Source organism: Grus americana, chromosome 8 (genome assembly GCF_028858705.1).
Source record: "Grus americana isolate bGruAme1 chromosome 8, bGruAme1.mat, whole genome shotgun sequence".
In the NCBI taxonomy this organism is placed as follows: Eukaryota; Metazoa; Chordata; class Aves; order Gruiformes; family Gruidae; genus Grus; species Grus americana.
In genome coordinates, this window is record NC_072859.1 from 5825901 (window position 1) to 5842532 (window position 16632).

The window sequence follows — 16632 nt, forward strand, 5'->3', positions numbered from 1 at the left end:
GCATCTGCCCTGCTTGGCAGGTGTTTTATGAAAATATCTGTCCTGCACAAACAATACTTGCTACAGTTTGTCTTAGTAATTGGAATTTTCTTCCCTGCTGGGAGTTGATAGCTCTTTTTTTCTTCATTTGTTGGTTGGTATCTAATTCTTCGCTTTGCTGATCTAATGGCTTTTTGTTGTTGCTGGTTTGGCTTGGGTTTTAGTCAGTGGTCAGCAAGTGTTCTAGTTCGTAATAGGGATTGGCAACTGTATAAATTATTTAAAATAAAGACAGGTTCAGAAAATGGTGAACAAAAGGCAGCTGTCTCTTTAAAGAGTGCAGTTTGATCAGAGCATCAGCTCCATCCCCTGAGGACAAAGGCAATTTTGATTTGTGGGGCCCAGGAGTCCCTCACTTACCGGGATTCGTCTCTGCTTGTGCATGTGTAAACCTGTAAAATGCTCTTTTGTGTAGAATAAATCATATGCTATAAATCCTGTACAATTAAATGTGACCCTTCATAAAGTCACAATGACAAGTCTTCATTGCAAAGCCGTGCAGAGCAAGCTCACTGTCTAGACAGAGCTGAATTATTTCCCATTTATCTTTTTTTTTTTTTAATAAATAACCGACCGTTAGCGTTGATGACTTCTTTGAACCCCCAAGAACACTGCTTTCTCCTTACCTCTTTCTCATTTGCCCTGTTGCAGTCGAGGCTGAAGCCCAGCGGAGCTGTGACTGCTGCTTCGCGCTGATGAAGAGGAGCAGTTCTCCTCTCTCTAATGCTGCTGTTGGCAGTCAGAAGCAGATTCCATTATTGCCGATCAATGCTGCCGCCATGCAGGAGGAGGGGAGAGGGAGGGGTGGGAGCTTCCTATTCACAGATTGATCAACCTGCCATTGCATGAACAAATTCATTGTAAGAAAGGCTGTTATAATAGCTGGAGCAGGAAGGGGCTTGTAAACAGGGGAATGCAGGCTCTTCAGTAATGGGGAGGGTATTTACATTGCCTCTGAGCTTGCTGTTTTTTCTTTTAGCATAAAGCATAATACCTGAGCCTACAAACAAAGCCAACACTATAAGGAATGATAGGGATATACTACACTTAGCTGATGAGCTATTGTGCTTACTTATTTGAGCTTCTTCAACACTGAGACCTATTTCTTCTTTTTACTTAAACTGATTCTATCATATCCTGCTACCTGTTTTGGATTTTAAAACCTCAGTTTCCCCTGCTCCCCTTTTTTTGCCTTCTTTCTGTTCCTGCTTGGACTGAAACCTGACACAAAGGGACAACAAATACAGATTCCATTTACTGCTCCCACCCATGCCTGCTTTGTCAGTACGGGCTGTCAGATGTAGGGTTGAGAGAACAGGGCAGGATCACGCTCTCATGTTGTCAGTGTAGACAATAACTGGAGTACTGGAATCCCAAGACCATCAGCTCCTCCCCACCCTTCCTACCCTGCTTCGTTCACTTATTGTTTTCTGTATGGAAAAGTTTTCTGGCTGGAGAATGAGTCTTCTTTCTCCTGGTGATGTGGCTGAATGGCTGGATAGCAGCACAGAAGATGAGAAAAGCCTTCTCTCGTTTCTTGGTACGGTAGGGTACTAACTGTCTTCTTTTTTTTCTTTTTTCTTTTTTTTTTTTAACACTTTGCTGGGAAGCCTTTACTACTTTCAGTGGCACTTAATTTCTTCAGTCCTTCAGTTACCTGATGTTATTTCTTTTTAAAAACTTATAAGTGGTATGTAATTGTTAATTAAACTTGGTTACAATATGCTTGAAATAGTTGCAAACACATTGGGCAAAGGTCAAGTTAAAAATGGGCACGTGCCATGCAGAAAACTGTTTCTGGACTAAAGAATGTTACTTACTGGTCTGTTTTTCTTCTCTGTGCCATTTGACCAGCTGATCACTGTGTTCAGTCTACTTCCACTCATTTCTGTCAGCTTGCCTGCAACTTCTCAACTGTGTGATGGTGGTAAGACAAATCAGAGGAGACTGCTGAAAGTTTTTCTTCTTAAGAGAAATGTGTAGATGCATTTCGAATAAAAATTTCAGCCAAGCGGTCAGATACTTCTCTAGCCTAGAAATTAAATTTGGGAAGCACAATCAAACAATCCTGTGGTCTGTTTCTAGATGCTTAAGCATTAGTTTAACTGCATTCAGGTAGAAAATTGAAACTGTTCTTTTATTTATAGTCCAGTGTAAATACCAGTAAGAGGTTGAAAATGTGTTAAACAGAATTCACACACAGAAGCTGATTATTGTTTTGTCTTTCCCTTCGGGCTGTTGCTATGTCAAACTGTTGTTGTTTGGTTTTGTTTTTTTAATCTCATCTCCACAAATCATTCCATCTCTCTCCTTAATGGTTTCTGTTGTTCTCAGGATGAAGTCTATTTTCCTTCTATTTTGATAATTTCCAGGTACCGAGTTGCTCAGATGGGCTGCTTGTTAAGTGTGCCCCTTTTCCTTTCCATGGAAATGTTTGTTAGAATATCTGCTATAATACCTCTCCCCCCACCCCAAACTGTAGTAGTCACCGTAACGGATCTTTGTCTGTCAGTCAAGTAGGCGACAGCCAATCCAGATGCTATTTTTTTTTTTCCCCAGTTTTGTCCTCTATCCACACCACTGGCAGTTGTGGCTGTGCTCTTTTCAGCAGGTAGGGTTTACACTAGTCTCCCTCTGGTGAGCAGTTCTCTTACTTAACAGGTCCAGAACATTACAGAATGTGGGAGGAAAATAAGGGGCTCCCACGGAGTCCATTTCGATTTGCTAACACTTCATTGCTGCGTGCTGTGGCTTTCTTTGGACATAGCACACCAGATGTGAACAGGGACAAAAGTCCCCGCATGGGCTGGGCACCAGCGCTGCTCTTCAAGAGACTGCCATTTTTCCCCCTTATACATATGCCCGCATTGGCATTTTGTTCCAAACCAAGAGGTCTTCAAGATGTCTTCTAAATCCCCCTTTACACATATGCCTGCATTCACATTTTGTTCCAAACCAAGAGATCCTCAAGATGTCTCCTAAATCTCAACCTAGGAAGTATTTATTAAGACTGGAGTCTGAAGGGTGTCGCAAAGTTGAGCTATTTTTGCTTCCAAGTACTTAAATTATCTTTTTTCTGTTATCTTAAAGAGATACCAATTCTGAAATGGTGTCTTAACTCCTGGGCCATATTTGAGGTTCAGTGACATCCCTCGAATGTCTACAGTACATTGGGACTTTTTGCGTGTCTATAACAATAATTCATATTGCTCAGGGGCAAAATTCTGCTATAGTGAGTAAGAGGTGCTGGAGCTTAGAGCAGCCTTCTGGCCCATTGAGAGGAATGACAAGAGCTGTTGAGCTTTGATGCATCCAAGAGCCAGTCACTTGTGAGAATATCCCAATAGCCAGAGCAAAGGATCGCTTTTTCAAGAATGTCTCGATTCAGAACCCTTTTGCAGAGAGTAAAAAGATTGTTTCTGAAAGCCATGGCTCAAGGCTGTTGTTTAATAATGAGGATAATAAATATTGATATCATACTAATGTGTGTCTAAGTCATAAGCCTCTAAACAAATTACATTGCAGGAACAAGTTACCATGCATCAGCTGATCTGCGTTAATTGTCTGTGTGCAATCTCTCTGCAGCAAACACAAGGTAATTTGAATTAGCAGGGGCAGTCCAAGATCATTAGGAACTAACGAGGACATCAGTGTCTCCAGGTCATGTGCAGTAGCTCCTTGTGTCTGCTTTTGTGTTGGCACAGTTGTCCAGGCAATTTGTATTGCTGTGCGTAGAGTCAACCATTAAAGGAGCCTTTAGAGGCTTTAAAGGAGGTTAAAAAGGGGCAACTATTGCAAATTTTGTATGGCCACACACATCATGCAGAGGATACGTTGAACAGTTTAGGGACGTGCATCTGTTTCGTTTCTGACTCACGTTTGCAGAGCTGGAGGATTCGTTCCTCCGCCTCAAAGCGAATGCATCAGTCTAATAACAGCTGATGGTGTACTCACTAAATGCCACATACAGTTTCCTCAGAACATTCTGCAAAAAGAAATTGTGAGAGTCAGTACTTGAAAGCCAAAAATTGTTATCTCCTATGATATTCTTGCCCTTTCTTCCAGCCTCTTCTGTGTATTCATCTGCTTTGCATGTTAGGTCTTGTCTTTCAGACTGTAAAGTCCTTTAAGAATCAATGACTTAAATGTCTTTTAAGTGACTTAAACTGTCATTTAGGTTGCTTGCTATGCACTTTCTGAACTGGGTACTAATTCAATTACACTTTTTTTATATGCCAGCACAATGCAAGTGTCTAACACCAACAGAATTACCTGTCTGTAAATTAAAAATCTTTGATATTTACCTGGATCATCTTGCAAGACTTGTCTGATCGACTCAATCCCTAGTAAAGCACAGTATCTTCTTTTAAAATCCCTGCTAATGGACTGGGAGAGGTTTTGATCATAATTGGTATCTAGCAGTTGTTTGATGATGGAGTTCTATAGCAAATGAGCTTTGCGGAGTTTCCTTTGTATTTCCCTTTCCAGGCTTTGTCGCTTTTGTGCCATTTAGTATACTGTGACTTGGTTGCATTCTCTCTAATGTATCTTCTTGTGGCTTTTTCCCCACCTGTCTAGTTGTCTTGATAAATGTAGAAAAGTTATCACTGCAAATTTCAATTTTGTTCTTTAAGTTATACCTTGTAGAATTTGCATAATGTATCTTAGTCAGAACATAAACTTGGACTTCAGGACTTAAAACAGGTCGGGGGGGGGTGTTGAGTTTGCTTTTACCCTTAGCTTCTTACATAGGCATTTAGTTACATTTTTATGACAGTCTGTGAGTCTGAATTCTCCCCAAGTGAGCAAAATGAGAGAGAATGCTTACTCCAAGATAAAACATGAACATTTTTATTTATTCTTATATGAGGGTTCCTAATTCATTAGGTAATACTCATCTGAAAGATGCTATCTGGACAGTTCTCGTTCCTTCTTATATATCTCCTAACGCTATCTTTCTGCTTTTTATTACAGTCTCTAATTTTGTCAGCTGGTATGTATTTTCACCAGGGTAGAAGAAATGTTAAGTAAATAGTGACTGCACCCAATGAGATCTCTTTCTCGTTAGTGCTGTCACATGAGTGCTCTGAAACAATGCTAAATAGACAATGAGACAAAAATAGTCTCTTCTGTCTTAACGAGGTTGTGAATGCCATAATGTTATTGAATGTATATGCTGTACTGATAACCTGCCTTGGAGCATGTTGAATTTTTGTACTTGTTGAAATGCTTATTTATTTTTAAAAGGCTCTCAAAGTGAATTACATACTCCCTTTTTAATAGGCTCAGCGCAGTAGTTTATTTGGAATGAAAGTACTAGAATTAGCAGCCCAGCTGAATATTCCCACTTGATGAACATTCATGCATGCATATAAAACATTTCTTTAATGATATATATATATGTATGTTGGGTTTTAATTTTTTTTTAAATATATGCATATGGGAGGAGACCAAACCATCATAGCTGAACAAGTGCCTTCATTATTCATACCACTTCACTGTGGTAGATGATCAGCAACTCGCAATGAAAATAGTTAATAAAAATGTAGCAGAGTAGAAAGGCAGTATCCCTGGTTTGGTTTGTTTTCCTGCCCTACAAGCTAAAAGTTTTAGTGTACTGTCTTTGTAAAGTAAGTAACAAGCTCTGTAGTTCCTGTTGTCTGCAAAACAAATATTGAGTCTCCAGTAAACAACTCAACTGGTGGTTACATCTACGAATAACATCTTTAAAAACTAGCTGCCAACAGCAAACCTGTAAGTGCTCCAAGTCTTCCAAGCTTAGATTTGGGCCTATTATTTGTGTTTGTAGAAGAAATACTAAGTCACCAAAAGTCAACTGCTGCAGGTTTTTATTCTGTATTTCTTTTGTAGCTAATTCATTAGACTAATTGGCCTTTTGACAGAGTATAGAATAGTGCTGAAGGAGGCTTTGAAATCCTGTAGTCCTTTCTAGTCCATTGCCACATCCCCAGTAGGGTCTCTTCTGACTGTCCTCTTTGAGAGAACCTCTTGTCCATCCAGTTCTTACAAATCTTCAATAACAAAGATTTTTATTTTTTTTTCCAAATCCTTCCTCAAGATACTCTTTTATTTTTACCCCCTAGGATTCAATTATTTATCTGGGGATAACTTTTGTAGTAGGAGTTTATTTTAAAAATAAATAATTACTCAGAGGCCCATGAAGGGTAACTTATTTAATTTGCATGTCTTCTTAATGTACTTCTTCCCTCCTGCCTCCCGTGTAGGATTTATCACACTCTAATAGTGCCTTGTTTCAAGTTAAGACTAAACTCTTTGGGGCAGAAATGGTGCCAGTTCAGTACTTAGTCTAGTCATGCTGCATCCTGGTAAGAGGCCTCTAGGCATTACCATATTTGAAATGTATAACAACCTGGCCAGGCAGATGAATTTCTAAAATGGCATAGATAAAAGGTAAATATTTGGATTGTTTGTCCACTGTGGTAACTATTGCTTCATGAGTGCTACAATATTTAAAACAACAGCAAATTTTGCTCTAAAAAAGGCATTTAGTATGTGTAGCTTATTGATCCTTCCTGCAGACAAGAGGCTAATTGCAGGATTGTTTGATTGTTCAGCTAATGCTCTGACCAGCAGCAATTACCATTTTCTCATGGGGAATGCCAAGGTAGCTCTATAAAGAGGCTGAAAATATTTGGGTGTGGTTTTGTTTTGTTTCAGCTGGGGACATTTTAATACAAGTGCATGTGAGAGGCAGTCTTTGGGAATGTTTGGTTCTGGACAGGTAATTGGTCATATTGAACTGGTTTTGTATTTTTCAAATGCCTGTAATTAAGCTGGACTTGAGAGGCAGAATGAATTGATTCTTTTCATGAATCAGATTTTCTATTCCCTCTAGCTGCAGACCAAGGTACTATCATATCAGGATGTGTGCAGACAAAACAAAAGGAAGTCCCAATCCCTGAAATCTTATTATATCTATCTTTTATTTCCCTAACCAGTAGATAATACACACCAGCAGTCTGCCCCCTTCCTAGTAAAGACAACACAAAGATATTAAATAAAGATATCTGGAGAATGGATTTGAGGATGGATTTTTTTTTTTATTTTTTGCTCAAGAGAATCTATGTCTTGGGAAAGAAATATTAATTTTTTTGTCAGTAGTACAATTTATTTTTCAGTGGATGATAAATGTAGCCTTTCACAAATCCAAATCTTTCTTGCACATCAGAGCGAATGATGTTGTAGCTAAGCCATGTGTTGTTATGATCTGCCAAAAGTCACAACTGGTAAAACGCTGGTGTGCAGAACGTGACCAGGCTCAGAACTTTATTATAGAAATGTAGGACCTGCCAGCCTGGAGTAGATGGTCTGATCTGTTGTCCGCTGTGACAGAGACCAGTACCAGCCCCTTATGAGTAATGACAGACAAGAGTTATGCTTGCCAGTGTGCTTACCCCTTTTTTGCATCTCCACGTAGGTCTTTGGGACTGCTTTAGAGTCACCTCCTGGACTTCGTAAGCAGGAACTCACATCTGGAGATGTTCTTGCCAGTCCTGGGAGGACACAAGCCCAGTCCGGAAGGTGTCACAGTCTTGACGCAGGTTCCACTGAGACCATGCTGTAGTTTAATTGCGTTGCCCTTTGCAAAATCATGGACGCCCCTGTAATCCTTCTTTCTGTGACCTTATTTGCAAGTTCAGTAACTTAATTCTTTTCACTCTAACCCCTGAGGATGTTTCTTTGTGCCTGATTGTTTTTCCTGCCCTTCTCCAATCCATTTCCAATTCAGAAAAATGGAGATAGAGTAGCAAGCACTGTCTTGCAAAGCTGGGAGGTTTGTTTCATCTCTACTTCTCCCACCCTGAGAAAAAGCTCTTCACAGTAGAATACGAATTCCCACAACAGCAAGGTTTCAGATTTCAAGTGGCCAGAGCACCCACAATAGGAAATTCAGGTGGAGTCAGAGAGCTGCATCCTGACTGGGGGTCACTGAGGCTACACGGCTGGGGCCAAGGCGGTTGCCTTCAAAGGAGGTCAGTCGTCACCACTACTCACAGTAGTAAGTGGCACCTGTCTTACACAAACCTGCCTTCTGGCCTACAAAACAAGCTTTGGTGTTGCAGAGGGTAGAGTGTGGTGCAATATGAAGATGTGAAAAGAGACCTACCTTCATTGTATCCTTGGGCAGTTCCCTCTTCAGAGGCATCTGCCATCGCTGAGTAATTGGCTCAGCTAATTTGCAACTATTTCTATGTAGTGTGTAAATACTTATTTGCATAAATATTTATTTACATAAATATTACTGCATATCACCAATATATGAGGTGATAAATTAAATGTGTCCCATGGGGTTGTTTACAACTCATTTGTTTGATCAATTATTTTTTTTTTAAGGTTGAAAAGGGGAAGATCTGTCAACCTTTTTTTTTCTTTTCTTCCCAGAAATTGAGAGTGGATGAAAAAGATTTCAGATTGTTTATCTGTAGAAACAATGTGATTTATCTGTCGTCTTGGTCCCTGAGAGTGAGCAATGCAGACAGCAGTTGTAATTTAATACTAAGCCAATGAGAGGTGCATTGATTTTTTACAGCAGGTGAAGATTATGCAAGAGTAGCCTCTAGCATTACTTGTGGAGCAGGGGAGGGAGCTGTCTAATTTTTTGCCTAGTGGTGACAGTATAGATATTTTTTTACACGACTCAGCAAAAATACGGTTCTACGGGCATCATAGCAGGTTGCTTTAGCTTTTGATTTCCAGTTAACATAGCTTGACAATTTTGCTATATTTAGGTCTCCTTTTTCCTGGGGACTAAGCATGTTGTTTATTTGCTTTTGTTTTTTGGAAGAAGGGAGGGAAAATAGTTTTATTTTTAGTTCATTGCAGGCACCTTGTGAATATTTCATTTTCCCTTTCCCATTTGGTATATTTCTGTGATGGTCTGAGAATGGAAGAAACTCATTTTACCGATGGAATCTCAATGTTTCATTTGCAGACAACTTGAATTGCTGCTGGGTGGATGTGGGGGGAAGAGGGGAGGCACAGAGAGCCAGCCATGTTTCTTGTTGTAGCTTTTTAACTCCATTTGGTTTAAACTTAAACTTTTTCCTAAATTGCCCCTCCTGCAGAACTTACTGTTGAAAATAAGGGGGAATTCAGACTCCTGTTTTCATTTATGACTCAGCAAAGTTAACAGACTGTGCTAAATTACTGAAGCAGCTTTGATGTGATTTCCTGCATGTGAGAAGTGGAGCAAGCCAAACCTATTACGTTATGCATTACTATTAGATGTAAAAGGTGCTCGCTTTAGTCCCCAGTTCCAAGTGAATCTATCACTCCCATTTGCTTTCATTACGTTTACAGCAAGAAAAGCAGAAGCAATCATTTAAATCCTATGTAATACAGCTCTTTTTGGGAGAGCAGTACTTACAGGTGCGGCAGGAAATAAGTTTCCCTTTGTAGTGGCAGGAGGAGGCAGCTGGTGGTATAAAAGAGCCCATCTTCAGATAAAACTAGCAACCTCTGCAAGGGCTCCTGAGATGATGTGACTGGCCGTTCCTCAAAAACCTTGGTCTAACGCTGGCCCTGCTCCAAACGCTTTGTTCTCTAAAGGTGCCCTGACAGGGACTTACCCTCCAGCACTGGAACAGGCGATCCCTCCTTAGCTGTAAGAGAAAGTGCCCAATGCTGCTCATCAGCAGAAGGAAAAGTCTCCCCAAAAGTGGTATTGCTCTGTCACGGTTATTGTGGGCTTTGAGAGACTGTGATTTACTTGGTCGGTACGAGCAGGGCTTGTGCATCGTCCTCAGGGTCGGCAGCCAGCGGCTGTGCCCTGCCCATTTTCCAGGGGCAGCTACATTATGTGTTACTTTGTTTGCCCAGTTTAGGAGGCTGTTCTCCCTCTTAGAAGTTCTTTCCCCGTCGAAGGTTACACGCAGATTGAGAGGCTGAATGTTAGTGGTATGGTTTTTTAAGAGATAAATATCTACAGTGTGAGACACTAACACTGCGTGGTCCAGATTTCTTAGCCTCTCGTTCAGTATGCTCCATTTTGTCGTTCTTCAAGCATCCATGGGAGATACGTATTATAACTCTGGTGAAATCAAAATCCGGTATGCAAAGACATCACAAGTAATGTTATCCCTGAAGAAGGCTTTTCTCATTTTTTCTTCGGTTATTTTGAGGAAAACACTGCTCTCGTGGCACCAGCTGGCAGTCTATCTCTGTAAACCTTTTTTGCTGCTGTGAATCAGGATATACAGTGAAATTTTCTGTAGCAGAGGGAAGCCGGCAGTTGGGCGTCTGTTAATAGCCTGAAAGTAACTAATGAGGATGTGCAGTCGGAGCGATTGATTGAATAGCTGCAGTCCTGTGTGTTTCTTTTTCGCTTGCTTGCTCGCTTGCTCTCTGCAAGCTGTGGGAAGGGAGGGGGAACAGAGAGACCCAGCTTTCTCTTAAGTGGAAGTAGCACGGATCCCCAGGGCCAGGCGTCCAGAAATGGAAGTTTAAGCTGCATCTGTCTTTTGAAAGGAAAACGGCAGGAGTCAAAATGTCACTGTCTGGAGTCACGGCTTACTCCTTTTCTTTAAGATTCAGAAGATAACAATGGACTTTCTGCTAGGAAGTGATTTTTTTCCCTCCCCGTGTTGGGGGATGTTTTGTGAAGCTGGATTCCTTTAAGTCTGGCAATTGAGCTGGAGATGGGCAGCAGTTGTGATAAAGGTATCTGTATGTATATGTATGTGTATCAAGCTATATATAACAATGCATATATGTATAGTATATGTGTGTTTGTATAGAGATTTTTAATAGTGTGTATACTTTACTATTATTCTAGTATTTACACTAGAAAAAGATGTAAGTGCATCTTTTGTGAATATTTGTGCTCGTCAGATCAGCCTGCATGAATTTAAGATGCCAAAGTCATATCTTAGTAAGGTCATATTGCCAGAATGAGAAGTTGACCTATTTTTTTAATCTGCAGAGATATATATGTCATATTACCCGGGCAGTTATGAGTGTTCTGTTGGTTGCGTGGCTTGAGCAAGTAGTGTGATCATATGAGACCGAACTTTGACCTTTGTCAAATTGTGTTCAGCTGTGACTAAAATTGAGCTTCCCTGTGTCTTGATTGTAGTTATCTGTTAATTACTGCATTGCTTATGTAAAAAAAAAAAATTAAAGTTCTCTGAATACTCTCTCATAAACAGTAATAGAATATTAACTATGTTTCAGTATTGATCTTTACCAGCATATTTTATTTTAATTGCCTATTTCCTACAATCAAGTCAGATTCACAACTTTGAATCTGTCATTGGAAATGCCATTGTAATTTAATAATTAAATAAGATATAGAAAAATAGGTGAGTGTAATTCGGCAGTTTAGTAATGCACTCGCAACTTTGCTGAGGCGTCTGTCCTATAGAGCATAAAACCTGACTATTCCCCACCCCCCTGTGCCCATTCACCTTCTTTTTCTTCTCTTCCTTAGAGGTCCCAGCAGAGAGATCTCCTCGCAGACGGAGCATCTCCGGGACCAGCACCTCTGAGAAAACCAACTCCATGGATGCTTCGAATACTTCTCCTTTCAAAGTGCCAGTAAGTGTGCCTTTCCTGCAAAGGAGGAATTTTTCTCATTGAATAGGAGGAGGAGATTAAAATATCATAGTGTCTAACTAACCTCTAGGAAAAAAAAAAGAGTATTTAGTTAATATTTCTATTTGACCAAGAGGCATTGCTATTAGCTGTCGTATATTAGCAATGAGATGTCTGGTAGATCCGTAACTTGCTTGTTTTCATCGGCTTGACCTAAAGTTGCAAATAGTGAAACATCAGTGTTAATGTGAGCAGCGACCTATATAAATACTTTTGAAGTCGCTGCCAGGGATTGCATTACATACTCAAGTTCTTTTAGGTTGGTGATAGCATGTTATTTTTCCCTCATGCCAATGAAGTACATAGAAAATTGAAATGACTTTATAGTTTACTTGGAAGCTGAAGAAATTTCTGCAGGTGTGTTAATTGCTCTTTACTTCTTCAGTTTTTGTCATGAGTTCTGTTGGCTGTGAGTCTGCATGACACTTTTTCAGCTAGAGTCCAGGTTTTCTTTTGTGTCAGTCTTTGGTCAGTATATCCAAGAGCACAAAGGCCTTTCTGTTGCCCTGACTGATGGCAAATGCTTCAAGTTAAAATGAGTTGCTCAATAAATTTTTTAACCATATTTGTTCATGATCTGAAATATCTAACTTCAATATTGCAAATATTTTCGTACCCCTCTCTTTATTTTTGGCAAGTAGTCTGCCTACTTTAAAACCGGAGGAAAAACAGGAGAAGAATTATCTAGTGAACATTATTTTTTTGTATATTCTCTACGGACATGAGTACCATTTCTATACCTTAGTGTATATGTTCTTGCTTTGCTTTAGATAGCATTCCTCCCTTTTAAGCACACTTGCTAGCTCACTTTAGATCCAGTTGTGTGTGTGAAACTTGGGTTTTGATTAAATCCTACATTGTGTCATTTTAAAAATAAAAAACAATCATGGATTTAATGAGAGCTATTTAAATTATAAAAGGATTACAGTTGGTCAGAATGATAGAATATATGGTGTCTAAAGCAACCTGTAAACTCGTGATTTATTGGAATTGAAAAAGGGACCAAGGAAGCAGTGAATATACAGAGTACCCATAGTTGGTCCTTTTTCAGAGTCATAGAACAATATAGATTGGAAAGGACCACCAGAAGTCTCTGATCTATCCCCCTCTTCAAAGCTGGACCAATGTATATCAGGTTGCTCAGGGCATTCTCCAGTCAGGTGTTGAAAACCTCCAAGGATGCAGACTGCACAGCCTTGTTAGACAACCTGTTCTGATGTTTGACTATCCTCCTTGTGAAGAAAATTTCTTTTGTAGAGGCTTTCTTGTCAGAATGAAATTTGAACTTCTGATGTCTATTGAAAGACCACGAGTCACATTTTCATCTAGTTCAAAGAATATCTGAAGTAGCAGTTAATGCCGAATATATTGCTTAGCCCTGAGAAGAGAAAGCTCAGAGGGAAATCTTAGCAGTGTGTCTAAATACCTGATGGAAAGGAATAAAGATGACAGAGCCAGGCTCTTTGGACAAGAAGCACTGAGCACAAATTGAAATATAAGAAATTCCATTTAAACATAAGAAAAACCTTTTTTTAACTGTGAGGATGATCAAACACTGGAACAGGTTGCCTGGAGAGGTTGTGGAGTCTCCATCCTTGGAGATCTAGTCAAAAGCAGACTGGACGCACGGTCCTAAGCATCTTGCTCCAGCTTTGAGCAGGGGCGTTGGACTAGTCAATCTCCAGAGGTGCTTTCCCACCTTAGCTATTCTGGGATTCTATGAACTATCCTGTGTCACTTAAATGATGTTTTCTGAGTGGTATGGGGGGAAAAAAGGGTCTTGTTGCATGTGAAGTTGTCACTGATATTCTGTTATATCAAGTTCTGAGTTTTTTATGCTGAACTCGTGGTCCACACAGTTCCAGGAGGATTTCTGAACTGAGAGCCTTTAAAACTCCTAGCTATTCTCATCTTCATTTATGAGAAATTCTCCGTCATCTTTGTCGTCTTCTATAAGTAATTGCCCTAGCCTTTAGATGTATACATGCATTGTCATAGTCTTTGTCTAACAACTGCAAGCTACATATCAGAAGTGTTTGATTACTATCTGTATTATTTATTTTATATGCCCCCTTTTTTGTCTTTGTTCCTTATTTTTGTAGTTTTTTTAATATTGATCCTGTCTTTTAAGTAATGTTTTAATGTTTCTCTTAGCTCCTGCTCCCTTTCAAAACAAGAACCTTGCAGAATGTTTATTTCCCCTGGCAGTGTTTTGAGCTTTTAGGACTCTGGCAAATAGGCTCAGAAAGCCAGTACATGGCTGCCTTTCTTGGGCATAAACCAGCAAAAAACCTAGAAGCTTTTTGTGCCATGTGTAGCTGGTATTATGCTTCTTTGTCTGCCTGGCCACCTGTATACCCAGGAGCATAATGCACCCTCCTGTCTTTCTCATAGGGACGAGGCTTCTGGCTTTGTACGTTTTGCTCTGAATAACCCATTTATATGCCGTTACTCCTTAGCAGGTTGTGGTACAGGTAGGGGCTGAGATCACCTTGTTTTAAAACATGCCAACTTCTGATCTGTTTAAAAGAGCAAGCTGCAATTAGAAGTCAGATTGCTTAAGAATACAGATGCGCTCAAGCCAAAACTACTGAAATAAAATATCCTGTTAACTTTGTGGATTGGCACACATCTAAAAGGTGGATGATAAGATGGGGAAGAATCAAGTTTCTTCCTTTGATTTATATTAAGAATTTCCCAGCTCTCAGAAGTAGGTAAGATGACTTGGGTGCCTCATGCAAGTCTCAGATCAGTGGTCTGCGAAGAGCTTCAAGTAAAGGACATAAGGGGTGCCTATAGTGGCTTTATATTTGTGTGCGTGAGGTCATCTTTATTTGACAGGTATTTATTGTACATATAAAGGAGATTAATAATAAGAGAACTTGTGGTTTTGTTTTTCCAAACATTGATACCTACAGTATAGGTCGGAGGGCTATAGGCAGCTGCAGTGTAGTGCTGTCTCAGTTATTCTCTGTGTGGACCTGACTCTGTGGCATACCTCTTCTACTCACTGCTTGGATTTCTAACAGAAAGCAGCTTAAGGCAGGGGACAGCTTAACCTTCTTCTATCCTGATGGAAAATTATGCTGAGATTTTCATAATAAGTTGCTTTTACAGCTTTTTAAGTTTGCCTCTCAGAAAAGCTATTTAAAAGCTGTCTTCTCAATAGGACAGTGGCTTCCAGCATGTTCTGAGCAGTTTTTTTCCTTTCAAACGCCAGGCAGTGGTACTCACTCGGAACAAGGCATCTGTTTTTTTAATACTGCTAATTGGCATTTGTTTAGCATCTGGAATTTTGATTCATAACAGCATAATGGCCTTTAAGTGAACATTTCCTTGACAAGACATTTTTTAAGTAGTCTCTTCAGTGGCAGTGGTCAATGAAGGATTTATTTTAAGGGGCTGACATGTAAAGTTCAGGAAATTTGCCTTCCTACCTCCTGCATGTGCACTGGAAGAAAAGACATATGTTTAAATTTACTACTGTGTGAAAAGTAGAATTTCAGTAGTTACAAACATACTCATTCTCAGGACTAGCCATTACATGGACCAGCATGTGGAATGTGTTTGTTCTGGTTATCTCCCACCAAGGGGAATAAAGCGGATTCTGCTAATGCTGACATTGCACAGCACAAGGCATACATACAGAGATAAGAGCTCTTGGTGCTTGTCCTTTCTTTTTCTTCCCCATTTCCCCAAATATTGTTGTCTGCAGTTAAAACATTAGTTTCCATCTAGGTTCAGTTGTGTTAATTGCTGTTTGACAATTTCCAAGTGTATCTGGGAGGAATAATGAGAGAGAACCGAAGGGCACAAAAGGTATGAAAATTGAGATGGGGAAGTGTGTGTCTTCTCACGTATAGACAGATGTGTGCTGTTTATAGATACACCGATATAGGAAAAAGTCATATTTTTTAATAATGAATATTATTTGACTGAGCAAATAAGAAGGCAGACGGAACTGGCTAGAAGTAGGCATGGTGACGCATAGGTGGGCGAGAAACCAGCTTTTTCCCTTCCCACACACACTATGTCCTGGCAGAGTGTCTCAATCTCAGTGCATCCCGTTCCCTACTGTTGCACTGTTGAGCCCCGGTAGCACTGCGGAAACGTACCATATTCTCTCATAGCTCTGCTATTGGAATTGAGTGACCAGGGTAAATAGGAGATTATAAAAATCTTTGAACCTCCTGCAGTGACAGGGTAGAGAAGAATGGCTAAACCACTCTTCAGACTCGCATTGCGCTCTCCAATTTTTGCTGCTTTGGGGTAGGGTTGTTAGTGAGTTGTTATTACAAATAATATATGATTCATCCATGTCTGCTGGCTATTAGGAAAAAAAAAAGATGAGAAAGAGGCAAAGAAACAAGTGCAAATGAGATAGGAAAGCCAGAACACAATCTTTGAAGTAAATAAAATTATTTTTGTAGGAAACCTGTGTGAATATGATGGGAAGATTGATACTTACAGATTGCCTTCCTTGATTTGTTTCTAGTCGAGGGTATAAGTGGATCTATAGATATACTGTCTGCCTCTTTGCTCTTTAAGAGTACTGCTAAATGGAACAGAAGAAAATGCAGCCAGCCTAAGTGAAGGTCAAAGCTTGATGAGATCTCGCGGCTGCCCAGCCTCATCTTTTATGCAGTCAGCAAGATTGTTGCTTCTCCAGAGCACTGCTCTGCTACCGTCATGCTGCCAGGTTAGGACAGCTCTGATCTTTTCTGGCCATGTGACCTGATGGCATACAAGTACATATTTTTAATTCTGCATCAGCGCCAATGCAGAGATGGAATTGTTGATTTACATTAGTGTGAGGCATCATGGCATCCTTCATGAAGAACTGTCTGTGCTCAAATCTGTCCTCCCTACTGTAAGATTAACATTTTTCCTTCCACTTTGCACTCTTTTCTTGCTGTAACACATTTGTTTGAATCTGTTTTAATTTTTTATCATTTGCCT

At 39.9% G+C, this 16632-nt stretch overlaps 1 protein-coding gene across 10 annotated transcripts in view; it reads left to right on the forward strand.

Moving 5' to 3' along the window:
• The window catches only part of RASAL2 (RAS protein activator like 2), a 186899-nt gene that overhangs the window by 120089 nt on the left and 50178 nt on the right, over positions 1-16632 (forward strand). For 9 of the 10 annotated variants that reach the window (XM_054833245.1, XM_054833246.1, XM_054833247.1 and 6 more), the window contains one exon: positions 11510-11616. In XM_054833245.1, coding sequence (XP_054689220.1) covers positions 11510-11616 — 107 coding nt within the window. Of the gene's footprint in view, positions 1-10703; positions 10741-11509; positions 11617-16632 lie in introns of those variants that run through there. The other variant, XM_054833249.1, reaches the window with a different exon arrangement.